A 20,344-nucleotide genomic window follows, 5' to 3' on the forward strand; every position below is an offset into this window, starting at 1 on the left:
AATCCCCTTAATAATTTTTTTTTAATTGTTCTGTGAAGTTTGGATTCAGTCAAAGGGCTGCACTAAAGGACCTAGAGGGCCACATGTGGCCTCGAGGCCACAGGTTCCCCACCCCTGATCTAGGGAGCTCCCTGGCGAGGAAATTTGGAAATTCCACCCTATCTTCTCCAACAGACTGCCCCCTCTGTCATCCCTACTCTTTCACTTATTTCAATGTCTGCTTGTCTACTGATTCATTTCTTACTGCCTACAAACATACATCATGTTTTTCCTTTTCTGAAAAAACCTTCACTTGATCCATCTCCACTAACTAGCATCCTTTATCTCTTCTGCCCTTTGTAGCTAAACACCTTGAAAAGGCTATCTACAAAAGCTGCTTCCACTTTCTCTTTTCTTTCTCTCTTCTTAACCTCTTACAATCTGACTTTTGACCTTATCATTTCACTGAAACTGCTCTCTCCAAAGTTTCTAATGATCTCTTAAGGGCTTACTCCAATGACTTTTTCTCAATTCTCATGCTCTTTGACCTCTCTGCAGCCTTGGCCACCTTTGAGCACTCTCTCCTCCTTGACAGTCTCTTCTCCAGGTTTTTGGGACACTATTCTTTTCTGGTTTTCCTCCTTCCTATCTGAGTGCTCCTTCCCTATGTCCTTTGCTGGATTCTCTTCCAGATCATGCCTTCTAACTGCAGATGTCCCTCGGGGTTCTCTCATCTCTGCTCTTTTTATGCGAGGTTACCTCACTTGGTCATCTTATCAGCTCCCACGGATTTAATCACTATCTCTATGCTGGTGATTCTCAAATCTACCTTTCCTTACCCAAGCTCTCTGCTGACCTCCAATCTCCCATCTCCAACTGCCTTTTAGACATCTTAAACTCTATATCCAAAAACAGAACTCACTATCTTTCCCCCTAAACATTACCTTCTCTGTCTCTGTAGAGGGCAACACTATTCTTCCAGGCCCTCAGGCTCACAACCTGAGAGTCATACTGGATTCCTTATCATCTTTCACCCCCTACTCCCAACCCCCCATATCTAAGCTGTTGCCAAGGCCTGTTGATTTCACCTTTACAGCATCTCTTGAATACATCTTTTCTCTCCAGACACAGCCACCACTCTAGTTCAGGCCCACGTCACCTCACACCTAGTGAAATAAGTGCAAAAGCCTGCTGGTGAATCTGTCTGCCTCAAGTCACTCCCCACTACAATTCATCCTCCATTAGGCCACTAAAGTTATTTTCCTGCAGTGCAGATCTGATTGTCATCCCCTATTCAATAAACTCCAGTGACTTCCTACTACCTCCAGGATCAATTACAAAATGCCCTGTTTGGCTTTCAAAACTCTTCAGAACCTATCCTCCCACTCCCATCTCTGCATTCTTCTTACATCTTACACTCCAAGACACTCCATCTCTCAGTTCTGAGTATTCTCTCTAGCAGTCTTCCACCCCTGGAATGTTCTCCCTCCTCTGCTTCAACTACTGACCTCCCTGGTTTGCTTTAAATTCCAACTGAAATCCCACCTTCCACAAGAAAACTTTAATAGCTCCTCTCACTTTCAGTGCCTTCCCTGTTATTTCTTATTTATCCTCTATTCTGCTTGCTTTGCACATATCTGTTTGAATGTTTTCTTCCCTACTTTAGAATGTAAGCTCCTTGAGGACAGTGACTGTTTTGCTATATCTCCAACACCTGTTACCCTAGGATCTATCATGTAGTAGGCATTTAATATATGTTTACTGATTGATTGAATGATAGGAAACTCTGTCTACTAGTACAAGCCAATAACTATTCTGCAACTTTAGAACCTTGCCTGAGCACTGAGGCATTAAGTGACTTGCTCAGCCAATATGTGCCAGATGCTGGACTTGAAGCAGGCTGTCCTGACTCCAAGGTCAGAGCTCCCTCTACTTTACCATGCTGCCTCTCACACACAATAGCAAAAGAAAACAAAATACAAAAATTGAGCATGCAAACTGAAACCAACAGAAATCCCCAAAGGATTATAAATGAATGGAGCTGTGATAGCAACTCCCGTTCCTTAGCAATGATTAACTCTCCTCCTAACCAAGTTTCAGTCCCACATCTTTCTATCATGCTACACTGCCACTACCACTGCTGTGACTCCTGTCCTGATACCCTGTGTGACTCCTGTCCTGATACCCTGCTTCCCTGATCAGTAAAAAAGAAGTCGTTTCTCCATCCATTTTCCTTGTGCCACATTACAAAGCAGTCATGCTGTACTGCCACCACCACCACTGCTCGCTGCTGCAGGAGGAACTCCCACTTCAGAGCTGTTGTAATGGGAATGTAAATTTTTAAGATCTTCCCTGCCCCTAGCTAAAGTGCACCTGGAGCCTGGGGTGGGAGGCTTGTTTTTCAGTAGATACTTTTTGATTAGGCAGTGAGTCAATAAGGTTGTTACATTCTATAGCCAGGAGAAGGCTATATAAACCCTGACGTGTAGCTTTGTTTTGGGGCTCACTTTGAGAAGTGTTTCGTGATTTGATCAGATGAGACTCTGGGAAGCCGTTGTTGAGAGTCCCCTGGCTTTGAAAAACCCAGATGTTGATTCGGTATGGATGTAATGGTTGGACAGTTTGGAAACTGTCTACTTGATCTGTTTCTCTGTCTTGATAATTCTGTCTGTATATTCTGAAGTTCAGGGTGCTGACCTTTTTCCCCTGAACTAGGTAAACGATATATATTTGACTGATTAAAGTAAGCTTGTTAATCCATTTTGAGTTGCTTTCCTTTAGCAAAGCAGACCTAAGAACCTGTGTTGGCAGCAACCCTGGGGACGCTTGGGGTGCTTGCTGCTACAAAAGGGGACGCTGGGGTGCTTGCTGCTACAGCTGTGCAGTCCTGATTGGCAACAGTTCAAGATTATCTAGTGGGCTCCAAAACCATGCCTCACCAGCCACCTTCTTGCAAGATACATCATCTAGCAACCACCACTACCTTTTCTACCTCTTGTTCTGAGAAGATAATCAAATAAACACTTCCACAGCTTCAGGAAAGGGCGTAGTGTCAATAGACTGACAAGCAAGTCTTCTCACCATCACAGTGATTTCCCAGACCAAAATATACTTCCCTAATCACCACTCCCTTTACACATTATCCTCCACACACCCACCTTGCCCATAAAAATGTAAGCCTCTACAGGGCAGGGACTCTCTGTATTTATTTTTCTAGCACTTAGCACTACACTAAGGCAAATACTTTCAATTATCTGAAAAGATGTATATATTTATTTTAACAAAGTAATACCTTTTTTCCTGATTGTTATTTGCTTCCTTTGTTGTGAGAATAATAATTATTTATTGCTGTAATAATTGCAGATCTGACTACTAAGTCACTGCCAGGGATTCCTGAGACTGTAGAGAATGAAATGAGTCCTAAAGGACTGAAGAAGAAATGCTTCCCTAATTTAAAAAAAAGTGAAGAAAATAGTTTGAAAATTATAGGTTGGACTTCTGGCCAAAATGTTTGCTTCAAGTCCCACATAGCTGTTCCAACAAAAACTTGAAATGTGGATTAGACCAAATAATGATCAAGAAATACAATGAGGAAAATAATACTAAATTTGCTTTCCACTTTAGAAGTGCAAAGAAAGTCCTCCAAAAGCCCACAGGCAGTAAGAAAGGGGGCCAGCTCGCAAAGCCAGCACCACTGTAGGCTGGTAGGCTTTTATGTGACCAAAAAAAGGCCAGAGACACATGGAGCTTGCTTGCAAGGCTCTGAAGGCATTAGGAGCTAAGAGCTCCCTCAAGGGTCAGGGGGCAAGTGTCACTCAATTGCATAGTATGCGGTGGAGTATAAGGAGTAAGAAGACCAGAAAGAGGCCAGGTTATAGAGGACTTTAAAAGCCAAATGTGATTTTTTATTTGATCCTGGAGGCAAATGGGAGCCACTGGAATTGAATTAATAGTAGGGGTGACATGATCGAACTTATGCTTTATGAAGATCAGTTTGATAGCTGAGTGGAGGATGGAAAATAGTGTGGAGAGACATGGCAGGGAGACGAACTGGCATGACTATGGCAGTAAGCTTGCAATAGTATAAACAACAGTATAGGATGAGTGCCTGAACCGAGGGTGACAGCGGTGTTAGAAGAGATAGACTGAAGAAATGGTAAGAAAGTAAAATCGGCAGATTTTGGTAACAGATTGGAAGGAGGGGTGGTAAGAGAGAGTAAGGAGGTGAGGATGAAAGACAGGAGGTTGTGAGCCTGGGTGACTGGGAGGATGGTGGTACCTTTGACAGTAATAGGGAAGTGTGGATGAAGGGAGAGTTTAGGGGGAAAAGAGGAGTTCCATTTCTGATATGTTGATTTTAACATGTTCAAGGAGCATCTAGTTTGAAATGTCCAACAGGCATCTGGAAAGGAAAGATGAGAGATCAGGAGAGAGGTTAGAGGTGGACAAATAAGTATGAGAATCATTTGCACAGAGATGACAGCTGACACAGTAGGAGGTCATAACATCACCAATGAAGTAGCAAAGAGGACTTAGGACAAAGTCTTAAGGAACACCCTCTGGTGTAATAGGTGTAACCTGGGTAAAGATATAACAAAAAGGGACTGAGAAGGAACAGTCAGACAAGCAGGAGGAGAACCTGGAGAGGGTAGCAACAAGAAAACAGAGAGAAAAAAAGATTATCAAGTAGCAGAGAGTGATCAATAGTGTCAAAGGCTGCAGAAAGGTCAAAAAGGATGAGGACTGAGAAAGGGGTCACTAGATCTGGTCACTCCTGGGAACCTTGGAGACAGCAGCTTCAGTTGGGTGATGAGGTTGGAAGTCAAACTGCAGAGAGTTAAGAGGGGAATGAAAGGAAAAGAAGTAGAATCATTGATTGTAAATAGCCTTCTCTAGCTGTTTGAGCCAGAAAAAGGAGAAGAGACACAGGGCTGTAGCTAGCAAAGATGGAAGGCTCACGTGAGGGCATTTTAAGGATGGGAGAGATATGGGCATGTTTATAGGTAGTAGAGAAGCAGCCAGTACACCAGAAGAGATCTAGTATTGTGTTAAGTGTCTGAGGCCGGATTTGAACTCAGGTCCTCCTGACTCCAGGGCTGGTGCTCTATTCACTCCGCCACCTACCCGCCCCAGGGCTGATGATTTTTGTGGATATATCATCTATCCTGTAGAAGTTGTTCATATGATTTAATGATTTTGTTGTTTCTTTTAGGCTTTCTAGATAAAAATGTATTCTCCAGAAATTGAAATGTCAGTCTCATTTTTCTCTATGTTTTTATTTTTCTAATAGCTTGTACAACTAGCTTATGGGTAGATATATAGTTCTATAGTATTCTGTTACAAAACTCATCCTATGACTCCTAGGACTAAGTCATATAATAATGGTAACATAATAAGCAGCCTTGACGTCTACCTCTCTTCCCTTAACCTTGCCACAGAGGCATAAATTTGCCAACTAAGAATTGCTTGAAATCAATTCCATCATTTTTAATGTACTAAATTATTATCTTTAATATAATTTTAATTATTTACATAATTTGACTTTTGACAAATCATTCTTAAGCATATAATTTTGAGTCTGCACTTCGGTCTGCATATTTTGATTATGTTTTTGTTACAAATTACTATTCTAATTGTGCTATGGTCTGTAAAAGCAATCTTCTTTTCTGCATATTCTTTATGCCGTAACATGATCAATTTTTTGTAAATATTCAACATATAATTGATTAAAAAGTAAATTCTCTAATAAATGCAATTTCCTCCATATATTTATCAAATACAATTTTCCCAAATTCTGTTCAATTTCAAAACTTTCTCGTTTTAAAAAGTTGACTAATTTCTAAAAATTGGGTACTGAAATCTACCAATATTTTTTCTTTACCTACTTTTTATAATTCAGTTAATTTTGACTTTAAAAATGCAGCTTTTGTAATATTAAGTATATGTATATATTCTTACACAATTCTATACATTATAAATACAATGTAGTTTCAGGATAGGATATGAGTAAGTGTAGTGTTGGGGGAGGTGATGAGAAAAGGTATTAAGTAAAGGGTAATATTTGAGATAAGTCTTGGAGGAAATAAGGGATTTGAAGAAGCAGAAGTAAGGAGGGAGAGGATTCCAGGTATGGGGGATACTCACTGAAAAGGCATGGAGATGGAGGATTGAGCGTCATATGAAAGAAACAATAAGGAGTCAGTTTATGTAGACCAGGGAGTAAAAGAAGGAATAATGAGGCAGGAATGGTAGACTGAGATATGTTGTGAAGGGTTTTAAAAGCTATACAAGAGCTATTTTTGATCCTGGAGGCAAACTAAAATAGAAATGAGGGTCATCACATTGTACATAAGGATCCCTGCAGGTCATATATGTTAACTTAGTTTTAATAGGCAACAGTATCTATGTTTTATTTTCTCTTAAAAAAAATATTTCCCTGGGGGCAGCTAGGTGGTGCAGTGAATAAAGCGCCAGCCCTGGAGGATCCGAGTTCGGTTCTGGCCTCAGACACTTAACACCCACACAAAAAACTAGCCGTGTAACCTTGGGCAAGTTACTTAACCCCAAATGCCCTCCAAAAGGCAAAAAACAACCAAAAAAATATTTCCCCATAATATTTTAATCTGGTTTGGGCAGCACTCAGGAGTGTTGTGGGCCACATGTAAAGATATGTATGTTAAATGCCTTTCCTGGAGACAACAGGGAGTTTAATGAGTAGGAAAGTAAAATAATCAGACCTACAGTTAAGGAAAAACACTTTGGCAGGTGTACAGAGAATGAATTGGATTGATGTGGGATAGTCAAGCACACCAGTTTAACAAAAAGAAAAAGCATATCGTGATAGAGGTGATGAGGGCCTGAACTAGGTTAATGACTGTGCGAATAGTAAGAAGAGAATGGATAATAAAAGCTGATGCAGAGACAAAAGTTATTCTATTTGGCAACTGTTTTCAGGGTGGGGAACCTGCAGTCTCGAGGCCACATGTGGCTTTCTAGGTCCTTGGGTGCAGCCTTTTGACAAGAGTTCAAGTTTTACAGAACAAATCCTTTTATTAAGTGGATTTGTTCTGTGAAGTTTGGATTCAGTCAAAGGGCCACACCTGAGAAGACAGAGGCCCACCCCTGGTTTAGATATATGGAATAAGGGGAAATGAAGAATTGAGGACCACGATGACATTGCAAAACTAGAACAATGATGGTGCCTTGAACAGAAACACTTTAGCTCAGAAGATGGATGGGCTTGGGGTGAAAGATAATGAGCTCTGTTTTGGACATGTTATGTGTGAGATTCTATAGAATATCTGGTTTGAAATTTCTAGTAGGCAACTGATGAGATAGAACTAAAGCTCAAGAAAGGAACTAGAATTTGATCATCTGGGAACTATAAGCATAGTGGTGATTAAAGCTGTGCAAGGTGATGAAATAACCAAGAGAGAGTGTAGAGGGAAGAGGGTCAGAAACAAAACCTCTGGGTACATCTATAGTTAGTGGGTGTGCTGTAGACGATGAACCAGCAAAGGATACAGGAGACCTGAAATGAACAGCTTGACACACTGGAGGACTGGCAGAGAGTGGAGTCACAAAAACACAAATAAGAGAGAATATGCAGGAATAGAGAATGGCCATTATTCAAATCCAAAGGAGAGATAAAGAGGCATAAGAACTGATATAGGATTTTATATAAGGACTGTTAACTTTGGAAAGAGCAGCTTTAGTTGACTGATGAATTCAGAAGCTTGATTGCTAAGGGTTGAAGAATGAAAGAAGTGGAAAAAATGAGTATAGAGAGACTTTTTTTCCTAGGACTTCAGCTGAGAAAGGGAGAAGAGAAATAGGATAATAGTTTAAGGGTATAGCAAGGTCTTGTGAATTGTTTTTTTAAAGATGGGGTTAACATGACCATGTTTGTAAGAAGCAGGAAATTCACCAGTAAATAGGGAAAAATTAAAGATTAGAAAGTAGGGATGACCGAAGGAACAATTTTCAGGAAAGGATGGAAAGGTTCTCTAATCCCAGTTTTTTTATTCATTCAATTATATCTGTAAGACTTTTGTAGATTGGAGTTATTCTGAATAACTGTCTACCTTGTCATCCTCTTTTTCTAGATCTCTTTTAAGATTACCTACTTTCTGTACATCCTGAGTTAGACTTACTGACCAGTGAGAGAGCCTGAAAGTTTCAAGTATTACTCTGACTTCATGACTACCAGCATGGTGTCATTTTCTAGATGTCTTAAGTTTTGTCCTATTGGTTATTTCTCTTTCTCAGGGATCAGCTTTCTCCCAGCTTCTGGTTTCCCTAATAAGGTGTTTTTTACCCAATGAATGGAAGGGAAGGAAGAAAAAAGATTTTCATTAACTGAAACAAATGAAATTTAATTAAAAAAAATCTGACTATGGGATCTCCATACTTAACATATCAGCTAAGGTGATGTACTTGGAATCTGGAAGACTCTGAATTCTACCGCTGGTTGTCACTTCCTGACTGTATAACTATGGGCAAATCACTTGAGTGAGTCCCAGTTTCCTAGGTTCCAGAATGGATATAATAATTTCTTTAAAAGTTATTAGAGGCTCAAATGTTTACAAAGTGTTTAAAACACTTTAAAGTACTATTTAAATGCCATTTATTTCCTCTTCTTATATCAAAGCAAATCTTGGAGTCTAATTAGCTTCATTTTGCACATGAAGAAAGGATTCAGGCTCAGAATAGTTAAATGACTTTTGTGAGGGCCACATAGCTAGTTGTGTTAGTGTGTATGTTTTTAAATAGAGCTGTAATTTAATTGATATAAGAACTCCCAATGTGGGACTTTTCTACCAGTGAAGATTAGCAAGCATTCCTCAATTTATAGTTTTAGAAACCACTTAGGGAACTGAGAGTTCTGCATGATTTGCTGAGGGTCATATGGCTGATAATGTGTCAAGGACAAGGCTTGCCTAAAAGTCCAATTATATCTATAATTAGATCCATTTTAGTTAGGTCCATTATACCTAAGAAATACAGAAATTTCCAGTGGGAGTTGGAATATTACAATATGTCTTTGCACCATGGTACATATTATGAAAAGCTGACATTTATCCAAGAGATTGAGATAAACATGTTTCAATGGCCTGGAAACTTTAATCAAGAGTAGACTTGGAAAAATAGACTCTCCAAATGTACATTTAATATCCAATGCAATTAAAGTGTGGTTTCATAATGAAAAATTAAACTATATATGTTAAGATATTGTGAATCCATGTGAAATAAGTGATTGTAGTAAAAAGATAATTACTTTTATTTTATTTTTTTATTTTTTATTTTTTTTTATTATTAAGCAATCAGGGTTAAGTAACTTGCTCAAGGTTACACGGCCAGTTATTTCTGGGTGTGGTGCTGAGTATCTGAGCCCGGATTTGATCCAGGTCATCCCGACTCTGGAGCCGGTGCTCTTACTCGCTGAGCCACCTGGCCACCCCTAAGCAATTTGGGTTAAGTAACTTGCTCAAGGTTACACGGCCAGGTGTTTCCGGGTGGGTGCTAAGTGTCTGAGCCCGGGATTCGATCTCCAGGTCTTCTCAACACTGGAGCCGGTGCTCTTACTCGCTGGGCTACCTGGCCGCCCCTAAGATAATTACTTTCAGAAACAAATTATAGGTGTGAAAAGGTGTAAAGTCTATTATATGTTTATTTCTATTTTTGCCAGCTAATTTGCACACCACTGAATAAAGTTGTTCTTACCTGTTCTACAATTGTGAAATTCCAGTGCACTCTCTATTCGAAAGGACTTCTCACAAGTTGTACACCTATATCTGTATTCACTATCAATCTATTTTCAAATAGAAAACATAGTCAGTAAAATTTAAAAAATATTAATAAAAATGGAGAATTAGCAATGGTTTATACTTTTCAAAAACAAATCTTTGATTGGGCATGTAAGTGTCCATTTCACTCAATATAGCTATTCAACTAATTTGGCCTTAACGTATTTTCCCAACCATATCATTCAATACTTTGCTTACTATATCCTATCAACTAAATTGGACTTATCATCACTTTACTTTCCAATATCTGTATTTCTCCTTATGCTATTTCCTCTACCTGATGTAACTTTTCCTCTCAATTCCTTAATCACTCCTCTATGAAGCCTAATGTCATTTCTTCTATGAAGAGCTCCCATAGCACTAAGCTCCCATATTATATGGAAGCACTAAGATTTCATATTTTATGTTTAATTAGAATTACTTAAATACTAATTTCTATTAATAAAAGACAGGGATCATATCTAATTAATTTTATATCCTCTAGAGTAGAGATGTCAAACTCACAGAGTGCCTAATACAGTTCCTAACACTGGTACATAATACACATTCAAGTATTTGTTTAATTGCTATTAGTGCATCTTTGAAACAAATATCAACTGCTTTTGTATTCCATGTTTTTCTATATTTAATGACATTTTTCCTCATTTTTTTCATCTTCTATTTTCCTCTCAAATGCAATATTACTTGGAAACAAAGAAATTTTCACTCCTGTCCATGAAATAACCCTAAAAAGAACATAGTACTTTTAAGTAAATAAGATCAATTAATTCAATAATATTAAGCTTTTTTGATCTTATTTTCCAAACTTCCTATTCTACCCAATTGCTTCATCCTTTATTGTTTTATTTATTTATTATTTCAGAATCATTTACCTAAGTGTTTTCAACTTACCTCATTTCTGCTGTGCTTATATGAAACATGCTGCTTTAGGCTTTCTTTTCGGCTAAACAATTTTGCACATTCTTCACATTTAAACAGCTTATCACCTGAGGATTCGACCAACATTATAAAAAAAAGTTTTGCCAGTTTAGACATAGAAATAAATGATTCAAGCAGCATACAGATCACTGGAAAAAGGATTTGGAAATCCTTCTAAATACTGGGTTATCTTCTCTCTCTCCCCACCCATACTCTTGACCTTAGACGTATCTTAACATTTAGAGAAATGCACTCTCCAAATACCTGCAGCAGCCATAAAAATGTCATGTAGAACAATTCATTAAAAAGAAGCATGAGAAAGAGCAACACATTAATATCACTTGGATGCTTTTTTTCAATATGTTGAATTGTGTGAAGATTAGTAATTTGGGATTGTGTGAAACATAAACTCACCATGAGAACGGATGTGTCTACTGAGGTTGCTGCTATTCTGAAATATTTTGCTACAAATATTGCACTGATAGACTCGCTTGTGCTCCCCAAGCTGTTTGATCAGCTTTCTGCGTATACCATGCCTGCTAGAAAGAATTAAACTCCTCTTGAGGGATATAGTATTCTGATGATGGGTAAACCTGTCAGATTAGGAAAAAAAAAGCTACATAAGAAACCTGGGAAGGTGGGCCAATTATGCTGGTCAATGAACAAAGCAAAATTAAAAAAAAAAATTCAAGACAGTTGTACAGACAAGAATTAACATAGATTCTAGATAAACAAAGAAGACTCCACTTCCATACCAGTTAAGTACAGATTTATGGTTATAAAACAAAAAAAAGTTGGGTGGAAAGGAGAGGGTTAATAAAGGATAACCACAAATTATGTGTTTTCATTGTTCTTTATATTACAACAAGTATAACAATTTTAATATTCCAAACTCTTTTGCTCAAAATTAGGAAACAGATTAAAGCTCTTTTCCTTTTGAACACATACACACACACACACACACACACACACACACACACACAGCAAAACCTTAAGCGTGATGTAAGCTAAATGAATTATCAATAATGCATCCAGAAAATCTATTGTCAATTATTGAGTCACCATACAAACACACAATATTGCTGTCATGGCAGCTAGGTGGTACAGTGGATAGAGTGCTGGGCCCAGAGTCAGAAAGATCTGAGTTCAAAGTAGGCCTCGGACACTTAGCAGCTGTGTGACCTTGAGCAAGTTGCTCAATCTCTGTCTCTTTCCTCATGTATAAAATGGGGATAATAATGGCACCTCCCTCCCAGAATTGTTGTAGGATCAGATGAGGCAATAATGGTAAAGCGCTTAGATAATAACTGTAAAGCACTTAGCACAGCTCCTGTCACTGCTATATAAATGTTCAATATTATTATTGTTATTACTTGTAAAATGTAGGCTCTCAGAGATCTGGGACTGTTTCATTTTTGTCTTTGTATCATCAGTCCTGAGCACAGTGCCTGGCATATGGTAGGCACTTAATAAATGAATAATAATTAATTGGTCTCTTAAAATTAAAGTTCTAATTAGTTTTAAATGCTTGTGCTACTCCTCACTTGTTCAAAAACTTTACAAAAATTTATTAATTCCCCTATGAAATAAAAAGGTACTAGAAGAGATACAAGGATGAATAAGACATGGTTCTTTCTTTTAGGAGATCACAGTCTGATAGGAAAGATAAGACACATGTATAAACAACTATGCTACATAAGAGAATAGGAGGTATGAATGAATGCTATTATCAATACAAAGAAGGTTTCTTGGAACAAGTAGTATTTAAATTGGAGCTTGAAGAATTGGTAGGATTTCAATAATTAGAAATCAGAATAGATTGGAACTTTGAGCATTCTAATCTTAGAGAACAGCATAGAAAAAAGGCAGTTTGCCTTATGAGGAAGACAGAAGACATCCCTATAGATTGGTCCCAGTGGCCCAACAGTCCACTGTGCCTCTGGGACACCTCTCTCTCCCATAGTAATGGATGAACAAAAAAGAAAAAACAAATCACCTTCTACTTCAAGCTTACTTGAATCATGACCAGGCAAAAAGTTCCCACAGCCAAAATTCACAGGCTTCCCTTATTTCATGTTAGGAATTGCCAGTGATGTCTGTACCACTCTTCCCCTTCCCCCTCCCCGCCCCCCCGCCTTGTATAAAGAGAGGTTCCCTAGATCTTTGTGCAGGGCTTTCCCTATTGCAGATCACCAGACCCTTGTGAGCAACCATCCGGGTCCTCCAGAAAATCCCCTCCTCTCTTCCACCTCCTCTGTGCCTCTGACAAATCAAGCCCCTGCTTATTTCACCCCCTTTTGCTTTCTCTCTCACCATTCCTCCAAATCCACCACTGAGCAGCACTCATTAAAAACTGTAATCAGTAAAAGTAAGTGGTTTTAATCTTATGGTTCTTTACTCTCTCACTCAAGTCCTAAGCTGAAGACAAGATGACGTGTGATGCCAGCAGAAAACACAAGAGGCTTCTGGAAGAGATTTCAGAGTTGGCTTAGTGAACTGGGAAGGTTCCACTCCATGCTGGCAGAGTTTTTCCCTTGCTTATACTTCTCTATTCTACTGTAGTTTACTATGTGAGGTTAAGTAAGGTGGTATATTGTTGTGTGAGACCTGTGCCTTGAGTACCTGAGGTTGGTCCAAGAGAGCTATTCTTCTCCTGGGAAGAATCTGATTCCTTTTCATAGTCATCAAGAGTCTAGGACTCCATTGGTTCACCCACTGTTCACTGCCACAGCTCCTTTGCCATACTCAAGATCACATGCAGATCTGCCAAAGGCAATGCTCCCCTGCAGCAGAACACAGACTTGCCTTACTCTGGCTAAGTACTGCACAGACATGGGCATACTTGCTGCTGCTATTACTGGTACAACTCTAGACTTGAGGGATAAAAACCGCATCACCCTCTTGGTATGAGATTGCTAACATCTCTTTAAGAGTACCCTAAATACTTCCCTCCAGTCCCACTAAGAAACCCTCAAGAGAAATATAAGGGTGACAGGGCACAAGTGTTGACTTTATTAGCTGGAGCCTGTATCAACACAGCAAAGAGAGTCTACACTTTCCAAGCAATCCACATCTGGGCAATAATACCCCAGTCAGGACCAAGGCTGGACAGTCAGGAGAGGGGAAGGATCTCTTCCAATTTGAATTGGGCACATAGAAGATGAGGCAGCACACTATAAGGATGGGGACTTTCCTGTATACACAGTGGTTACTCACTGAGTGGTTACAAAGAATTAGCTGCCCCCCAGGACCAGAATTTTACTAATCTGGCAAGCCAGGTCTGGGCCCAGAGGAGAAGGGAGTAGACTAGTTATTTATGCCTATTTAACCTCAGGGTCTCAACTGAGCAAAGATATGGCAAATGGCTAGAAGCTGGTATTACTCCCCACTCTCCGTCTCTGACCAGCTCAGAAACCCCAGAAACTAGTCTGGTGAGCACAACTGAGCTGGAGGGCAAACACAGCAATTGAGTTTTTGGCATTCCAAAGGGAAGTACTCTCACTCCAGTGAAATATTTCCACAGCTATATTCAGAAAACCTGGGGACTAGATCTACTTTAAACACACACACACCTTTCTGTGCCCAGGGATGGAAGAGTGGGACCAGGTGGACCCCAAGGAAAGTAAAAATGTCAAGGTCCTCTCCTTTTTTAATTCTTTTATAATTCTCTGTCAGTGTCTAAGAATACCTCTATCTCCCTATTTTCTCCCAATATAGCTATACTTGTATCCCTATCATCCTCTACTTTCTCATAATGCTAGCTAGAGGCCTCATTGAGCATGAAAAAAGGGGCAGATTGCCTTAAAACAAAGAGAGAAGAAATCCTTGAAGAGCAGTCCCAATGACCCTTCCTACCCCCAACTTGTTTCCTACTCCCAGTTTAGTCTGCCCCTGGGGAATAAACCATTGACCTAAGCCTACTTAAGGCATGACTAGGAAAAAAAAATTTCTGCAACCAAAATTTTCTGGCTTCCTTTAGTTCACACCAAGAGTCCTTAGCTAGGTCCCAACCCTGCCTTCCTACATAAGATAAAGGAGAGACACCATTGGACCTTAATGCAATGCCTCACTCCGAGCAGCCCAGCTGACTCCTTTGAGTGGCCATCCACTCCTCCAGAAAATCTTTCCCTCTTCTCTGTCTTCTATATGCTACTGTCAGGTAGGCACCCTGTCTTGGAAACCCCAGCCAACTAGTCTGGTGAGCACAACTGAGCTGGTGGCAAACACAGCAATTAAAATATCATCAACATGGGGCGGCCAGGTGGCTCAGCGAGTAAGACCACTGGCTCCAGTGTCGGGATGACCTGGGGATCGAATCTGGGCTCTGACACTTAGCACCACACCCAGAAATAACTGGCTGTGTAACCTTGAGCAAGTTACTTAACCCCAATTGCTCATTTAAAAAAATATATATATATCATCAACATACCTGAGCCTAGAGTGGACCATCTTTAAGGGGAGACAGACCCTGCTCAGAAAAATCTGCCTGGTACAGTGGGTCTACCATTATGCAAAGTTGCTATTTGAAGATGCAGGGTTGAAGGAGGCATCTGCTTTCGCTTTTGCTCATAGCCCTCCTCCAACTTCCCCACTATACAGTACTCAACAAAAAGCTACAATCACTGGGAACAAAAAACCCAACAACTATCTGAAGCATCTTTTACACTGACAAGTTCTGAGCTAAAGATAGAGGCAGAAAAGCTAAGGATTATGTTAATAGAAAAGAAGAGAGTACATAAACTTGATGAAGAAAGGCATTCAAAGTATGAGGTAGGCTGAGGTCAGAATGTTGAAAACCTTGACTGTTAGGCTGAACAGTTTAGATTTTATACAATAGATAATGAGGAAATTTACATGTCTGTGACATGACCAGATTTTTTAAAAATCAGAATTACTAACGTAGCATGGTGTATAGAAGAGCTATTGGAAGAGGTGAATTTTTAGAATCTGTTTTTAACAAGATGATAGTTAAACTGATTAGGAGGTTATTGCAATTGTCCAGTAGCAAAGATGAATAAGGAGGGGAGCAGAAAGAAAGGGACAGATTAAAGAGACAATGTGGAGGTTGAACCAATGGGACTTGGAAACTGATTGGATATGAGGCAGTAGACAGAGAGGAGAGACAGATAACTTCAAGGCTTTAAGCATAGGTAAACTGGAATAAAAATTAGGTAGAGGAACAGGTTTGGAAGGATAAATAATTTTAGGCATGCTGAATATGAGAGAGCAGTGTTAAATCTAAGAGGAGAGGTTTAAGAAGAATTTAGGGTTGAATGTCTATACTGTGAGTAACTATTCATAGAAATAACAATTGAAGCCATGGAAATTTGAACTCTATTTAAACAGCTCTCCTCTGACTAAGCAATGAGGAGCCACTAAAAGTGGCTTAGAAAAGCAGGAGACTGAAGTGATCAAATCTAACATTAGAAAAATTAGTCTAGTACTCAAGGGAAAATAGTACAATATATTATTAAAGGTATTGTTAGCAAATACTTAGGGTAGTGGTAATCATTAAAAGCAAGAAAAAAGTTTATTAAAAATAGATGATACTATATTACATTTCCTTTTTAAATAATATTAAGAAGTTGTAGAAATAGTAAACTTGTATTTCAATAAGACATTTTACAAAGTGTCTTGTCTGCCTTGTTTAGACAACTGGAGAAATGTTTGCTAGATGACAATATAATTAGATGAAGAACTGTTTGAATTATCAGACCCAAAAAACAGATTTAATGAAACAATGCCAATATAGAGAGAGGTCTTTTATAGAATATTCTGGGCATTTCCCTTTGTCCTATTCTGTTCAAAATAAGAGATATGATCAAGATATTGAAATACTTAATCAAATTTTCAAATGACATAAAGTTGGGAATGATACATTGGCTGACAAGATCTAAAAAAGAATTTAAAAAGGGACAGAATGATGGCCTGTATCTAATAACATGAAACTGAATAGAGATAGAAGAAATAGAGACACTCACTCATTGCTGGGAGAATTGCAAACTGGTGATATCCAATCTGTCAGTCCTCTGCAAAAGTTACAAAAATATTCACACCCTTTAAAAGAGTTATCAGAAAGGAAAAAAGAGTTATCTGTTCACAGAGATGTATAGCAGTATTATTTGAGCTTATAAAAAAAAGCTGGAATCAACCTAAATGTACAATAAAATGAAAATAAAAATAAATATAAATTAAAAATAAATTATGGTGTATTAACATAATAGGATATTGTTATACAATTACAATTAGGAAGTAAGAGGAACCCTACCCACCCCTTTTACTATGTCCTCTGGCTTTCTTGACCCCCTCCCCCCCTTCTCCCTTTCTCATTCCCCTCCTACATTTCACCATTGGCCTTTTCTACTGGCTGTCACTGAGACCTGGCTCTCCTATGACTAAAGATTGCTAGCTATCTTTTCCGGCACTGACTATACCTTCTCTTGCCATCCTCCAACACAGTAATCATGGAGAAGTTGAATACTCACTGCTTGTCACTGTCATTTCAGACTTTTCCTTAATCTACTTCAGTCAGCAAACTTTCCTCTTTTGAGGTACAGTAAAATAAAATTTTCTATTCAAATCATAGTAACTATAGTATATGAACCCCAACCCACTCTCACCCACTCCTGAGTCATTCTATTTTTCTCTCAGCAGTTTGGCACATTTTAACATTTTCCTCTCCTCCACCAACTCCTAGCTTTATATTGTCATTCAGGCATTTTCAGTCATATTCAACTCTTTGTGATCCCATTGGGGGTTTTCTTGGCAAAGATAATGGAGTGGTTTTTGCCATTTCCTTCTCCAGCTCATTTTACAGGTGAGGAAACTAAGGCAAACAGGGTCAAGTGACTTGCCCAGAGTCACACAGCAAATAAGCATCTGAGGTCAGATTTGAACTCATGAAGATGAGTCTTCCCAATTCCAAGCCCAGTGCTCTACCCACTGCCTTACCCAGCTGCTCAATGTCTCTACTCTACTCCCTACTAAGTAAACTCCTGTGGCTTCTTTTTGCTTCCTGGATAAAATATAAACTCTTTTGTCATTTAAAGTTTTCCTGATTTTCCTAATTATCTAATCTTACACATTGTTCCTTGTCATGCGTTCTTTTGTCCAGTCATTCTGGCATACTTGCCTCTCACACATGAGGCACCATCATCTGTCTCCCTTTGCACTGGCTGTCCCCACACCTGGAATACTCTCCCCTCTCATTTCTTCCTCTTGGAATCTCCTTGATTTACTTCAAGATTCAGCTCAATCAGCACCATCCACCTGAAGCCTTTCTTGGTCATCCTAGTGCCCTCTCTACCAACACTTTTGTTGCTGTTCAGTTGCTTTTGATTGTGTCCAACTCTCTGTGACTCCATTTGGGGGTTTCTTGACAAAGATACTGGAGTGGTTTACCATTTATTTCTCCAACTCATTTTACAGATGAGGAAACTGAGGCAAACAAGGGTTAACTGACTTGCCCAGGGTCACATAGCTAATAAGTGTCTGAAGCCAGATCTGAACTCAGGAAGATGAGTCTTCCTGACTACTACCTCGTATATAAATATATACATTTGTATATAAAATATATACTTATGTATTTTGTATATAAAATATCTGCATATATACATATACACATGTGTTCATCCCCATGACAATGTGCCATACTGCTAGAGAAAAGTAGAATGACCCAGAGGGGTGGGGGCAGAGGGATTCATGTACTACAGTTTCTATGATTTGAATGGAAAATTTTATTTTACTATATCTCAATAGAGGAAAATTTGCTGACTGATGGAGTGTTTCAGGTTCATAACCTCAGTAATTTCGAGGCCTCCTCAACCTTCCTCACCTCACATATTCAATCAGTTGCCCAATCTTGCTATTTCTATATTCACAGCACCTCTCATGTGTTCCCTTTCTCTCTACTCATAAAGATACCACTTGAATTCTGGTTAATCACATGATAATAATAATAACAATAACACCTAGTATTAATACAGTGTTTTAAAGATTTGGAGCTGCTTTAAAAATAGTGTCTCATTTTATCCTCACAACCACCATGGTAGGTAGGTGCTGTTAATATCCTATTTTAGAAATGAAACAACTGAGGCAGTGAAAGGTTAAATGACTTACTCAGGATCACACATATAGTAAATGTGGGAGGCTGAATTTGAATTCAGGTCTTCCTAACTCCAGGTCCAGGACTGTATCCAACACGCTCATGTCTTGCTTAGATTGTTGTATTAGTCTCTTAACTAATCTTCCTACCCAAGCCTCTCCCCACTCCAATCAATTCACCATACTGCTGTGTGGAGCTCACAATACCCCTTTCTAGCTCAAAAATTCCAATGGTTTTCTCATGTGTCTATGATCAAACAAAAATGCCTCTGTTTAGTTTTTAAGTCCTGCGAAATCTTGATCCAACTTATCATTCCAAACTTATTTGTGCCAAGTTGTTATTTCCCTTTGCAATTCTTTTTTTCATAATTCACTTTTCTTTCCAATGTTTTTTGCTGTAGAGTTTTCATTTAATTTCTTTTTTTTTTTTTTGCCTTTTGGAGTGCAAATGGGGTTAAGTAACTTGTCCAAGGTTACATGGCTAGTTTTTGTGTGTGTGTGTGTGTGTTAAATGTCTAAGGCCAGAACCGAACTTGGGTCCTCCTGACTCTGGGGCTGGCGCTTTACTAACTGCGCCACCTAGCCACCCCCTCTCATTTAATTTCTAAAGACATTTTTCACTCTTAAAAAAAACAAACAAAAAAACAACCCCTTTCCTTTCTCCTTTCCAGAAATTCTAGCTCAATTTGTGTGCAAACTGTTTTTCATTGGGGCTTTGCTCAAAGCTTTTTTGGACTCATTCTCTTCTTCTGGGCTAGTGGTTTGAGTGTCCCTATTGCCATGATAGCTTTCTTTTTTGTTTGTTTGCTCATAATTCCAAGACTTCTTCCTAATTATGGACTTTATGTTAGGGCTAGGATATTTACACTTCTCAAGGGAATGTTTGGGCTGTCCCTACTGCTGCTTTCTAGGGGTACCAGGAAAGGAGGAAAGGAATAAGAATTTATGTATCACCTACTATGTGCCAGGCACTGTGCTAAGTGCTTTTCAAATATTGTACTATTGTTAAGGATTTCAGGGACATCTCAGGCTGCAGCCCCGAAAACTGTTAGTGCTTCCATAGTTGTCTGGTCCAGGGGAGAGTTGTATTTCTGACGTGAGTTTTAGTCTGAGCGCTGGGACTGTAGGCTTGCCCCAACTGGAGTTCTAGTAGCCTGCTGTTTGATTCAGCCACTATGAGCAGACAGAAAGCTCAGCTGGTGCAGAAGGACAGTTGTGCAGGTTCCTCTTTGGTCTGGGATTCTTGTCCTGTTCATTCTGCTATAAGCTTCAGAAAGGGATGGAAACTGGAACTTAGACCTAAGCTCCACATCCAGGTCCAAGCCACAGAGCTGTTGTTTGCTTTTGAATTTCCTCCTTGCTTGGTACATAGTAAAGGGCCAGGAACCTCTCCTTACTCTGGATTGTCTTTCCCTTGGAACAGACAGGGCCCCACCTCTCTCAGTTAGTCAATAATCATTTATTAAGTACGTACTATGAGCCAGGCATGATATTAAATGCTAAGGATATCAAAAAAGAAAGGGAAAAGACAGTTCCTG

At 39.1% G+C, this 20,344-nt stretch overlaps 1 protein-coding gene across 7 annotated transcripts in view; it reads right to left on the bottom strand.

Annotated features, from left to right (window-relative positions):
* PRDM15 (PR/SET domain 15) overlaps positions 1 to 20,344 on the bottom strand; it is a 207,776-nt gene that overhangs the window by 82,858 nt on the left and 104,574 nt on the right. For 4 of the 7 annotated variants that reach the window (XM_069074874.1, XM_069074873.1, XM_069074871.1 and 1 more), the window contains 4 exons: positions 16,685 to 16,732; positions 11,118 to 11,296; positions 10,677 to 10,771; positions 9,703 to 9,790 (listed from right to left, as the gene is read on the bottom strand). In XM_069074874.1, the coding sequence (XP_068930975.1) occupies positions 9,703 to 9,790; positions 10,677 to 10,771; positions 11,118 to 11,296; positions 16,685 to 16,732 (410 nt within the window). The remainder of the gene's footprint in view (positions 1 to 9,702; positions 9,791 to 10,676; positions 10,772 to 11,117; positions 11,297 to 16,684; positions 16,733 to 20,344) is intronic. The other 3 variants (XM_069074875.1, XM_069074876.1, XM_069074870.1) reach the window with 1 other exon arrangement.

Source organism: Petaurus breviceps, unplaced genomic scaffold (assembly GCF_028583685.1).
Source record: "Petaurus breviceps papuanus isolate PSGF00001 unplaced genomic scaffold, PetGlider_PUasm1.0 90897, whole genome shotgun sequence".
NCBI classification, from domain to species: domain Eukaryota; kingdom Metazoa; phylum Chordata; class Mammalia; order Diprotodontia; family Petauridae; genus Petaurus; species Petaurus breviceps.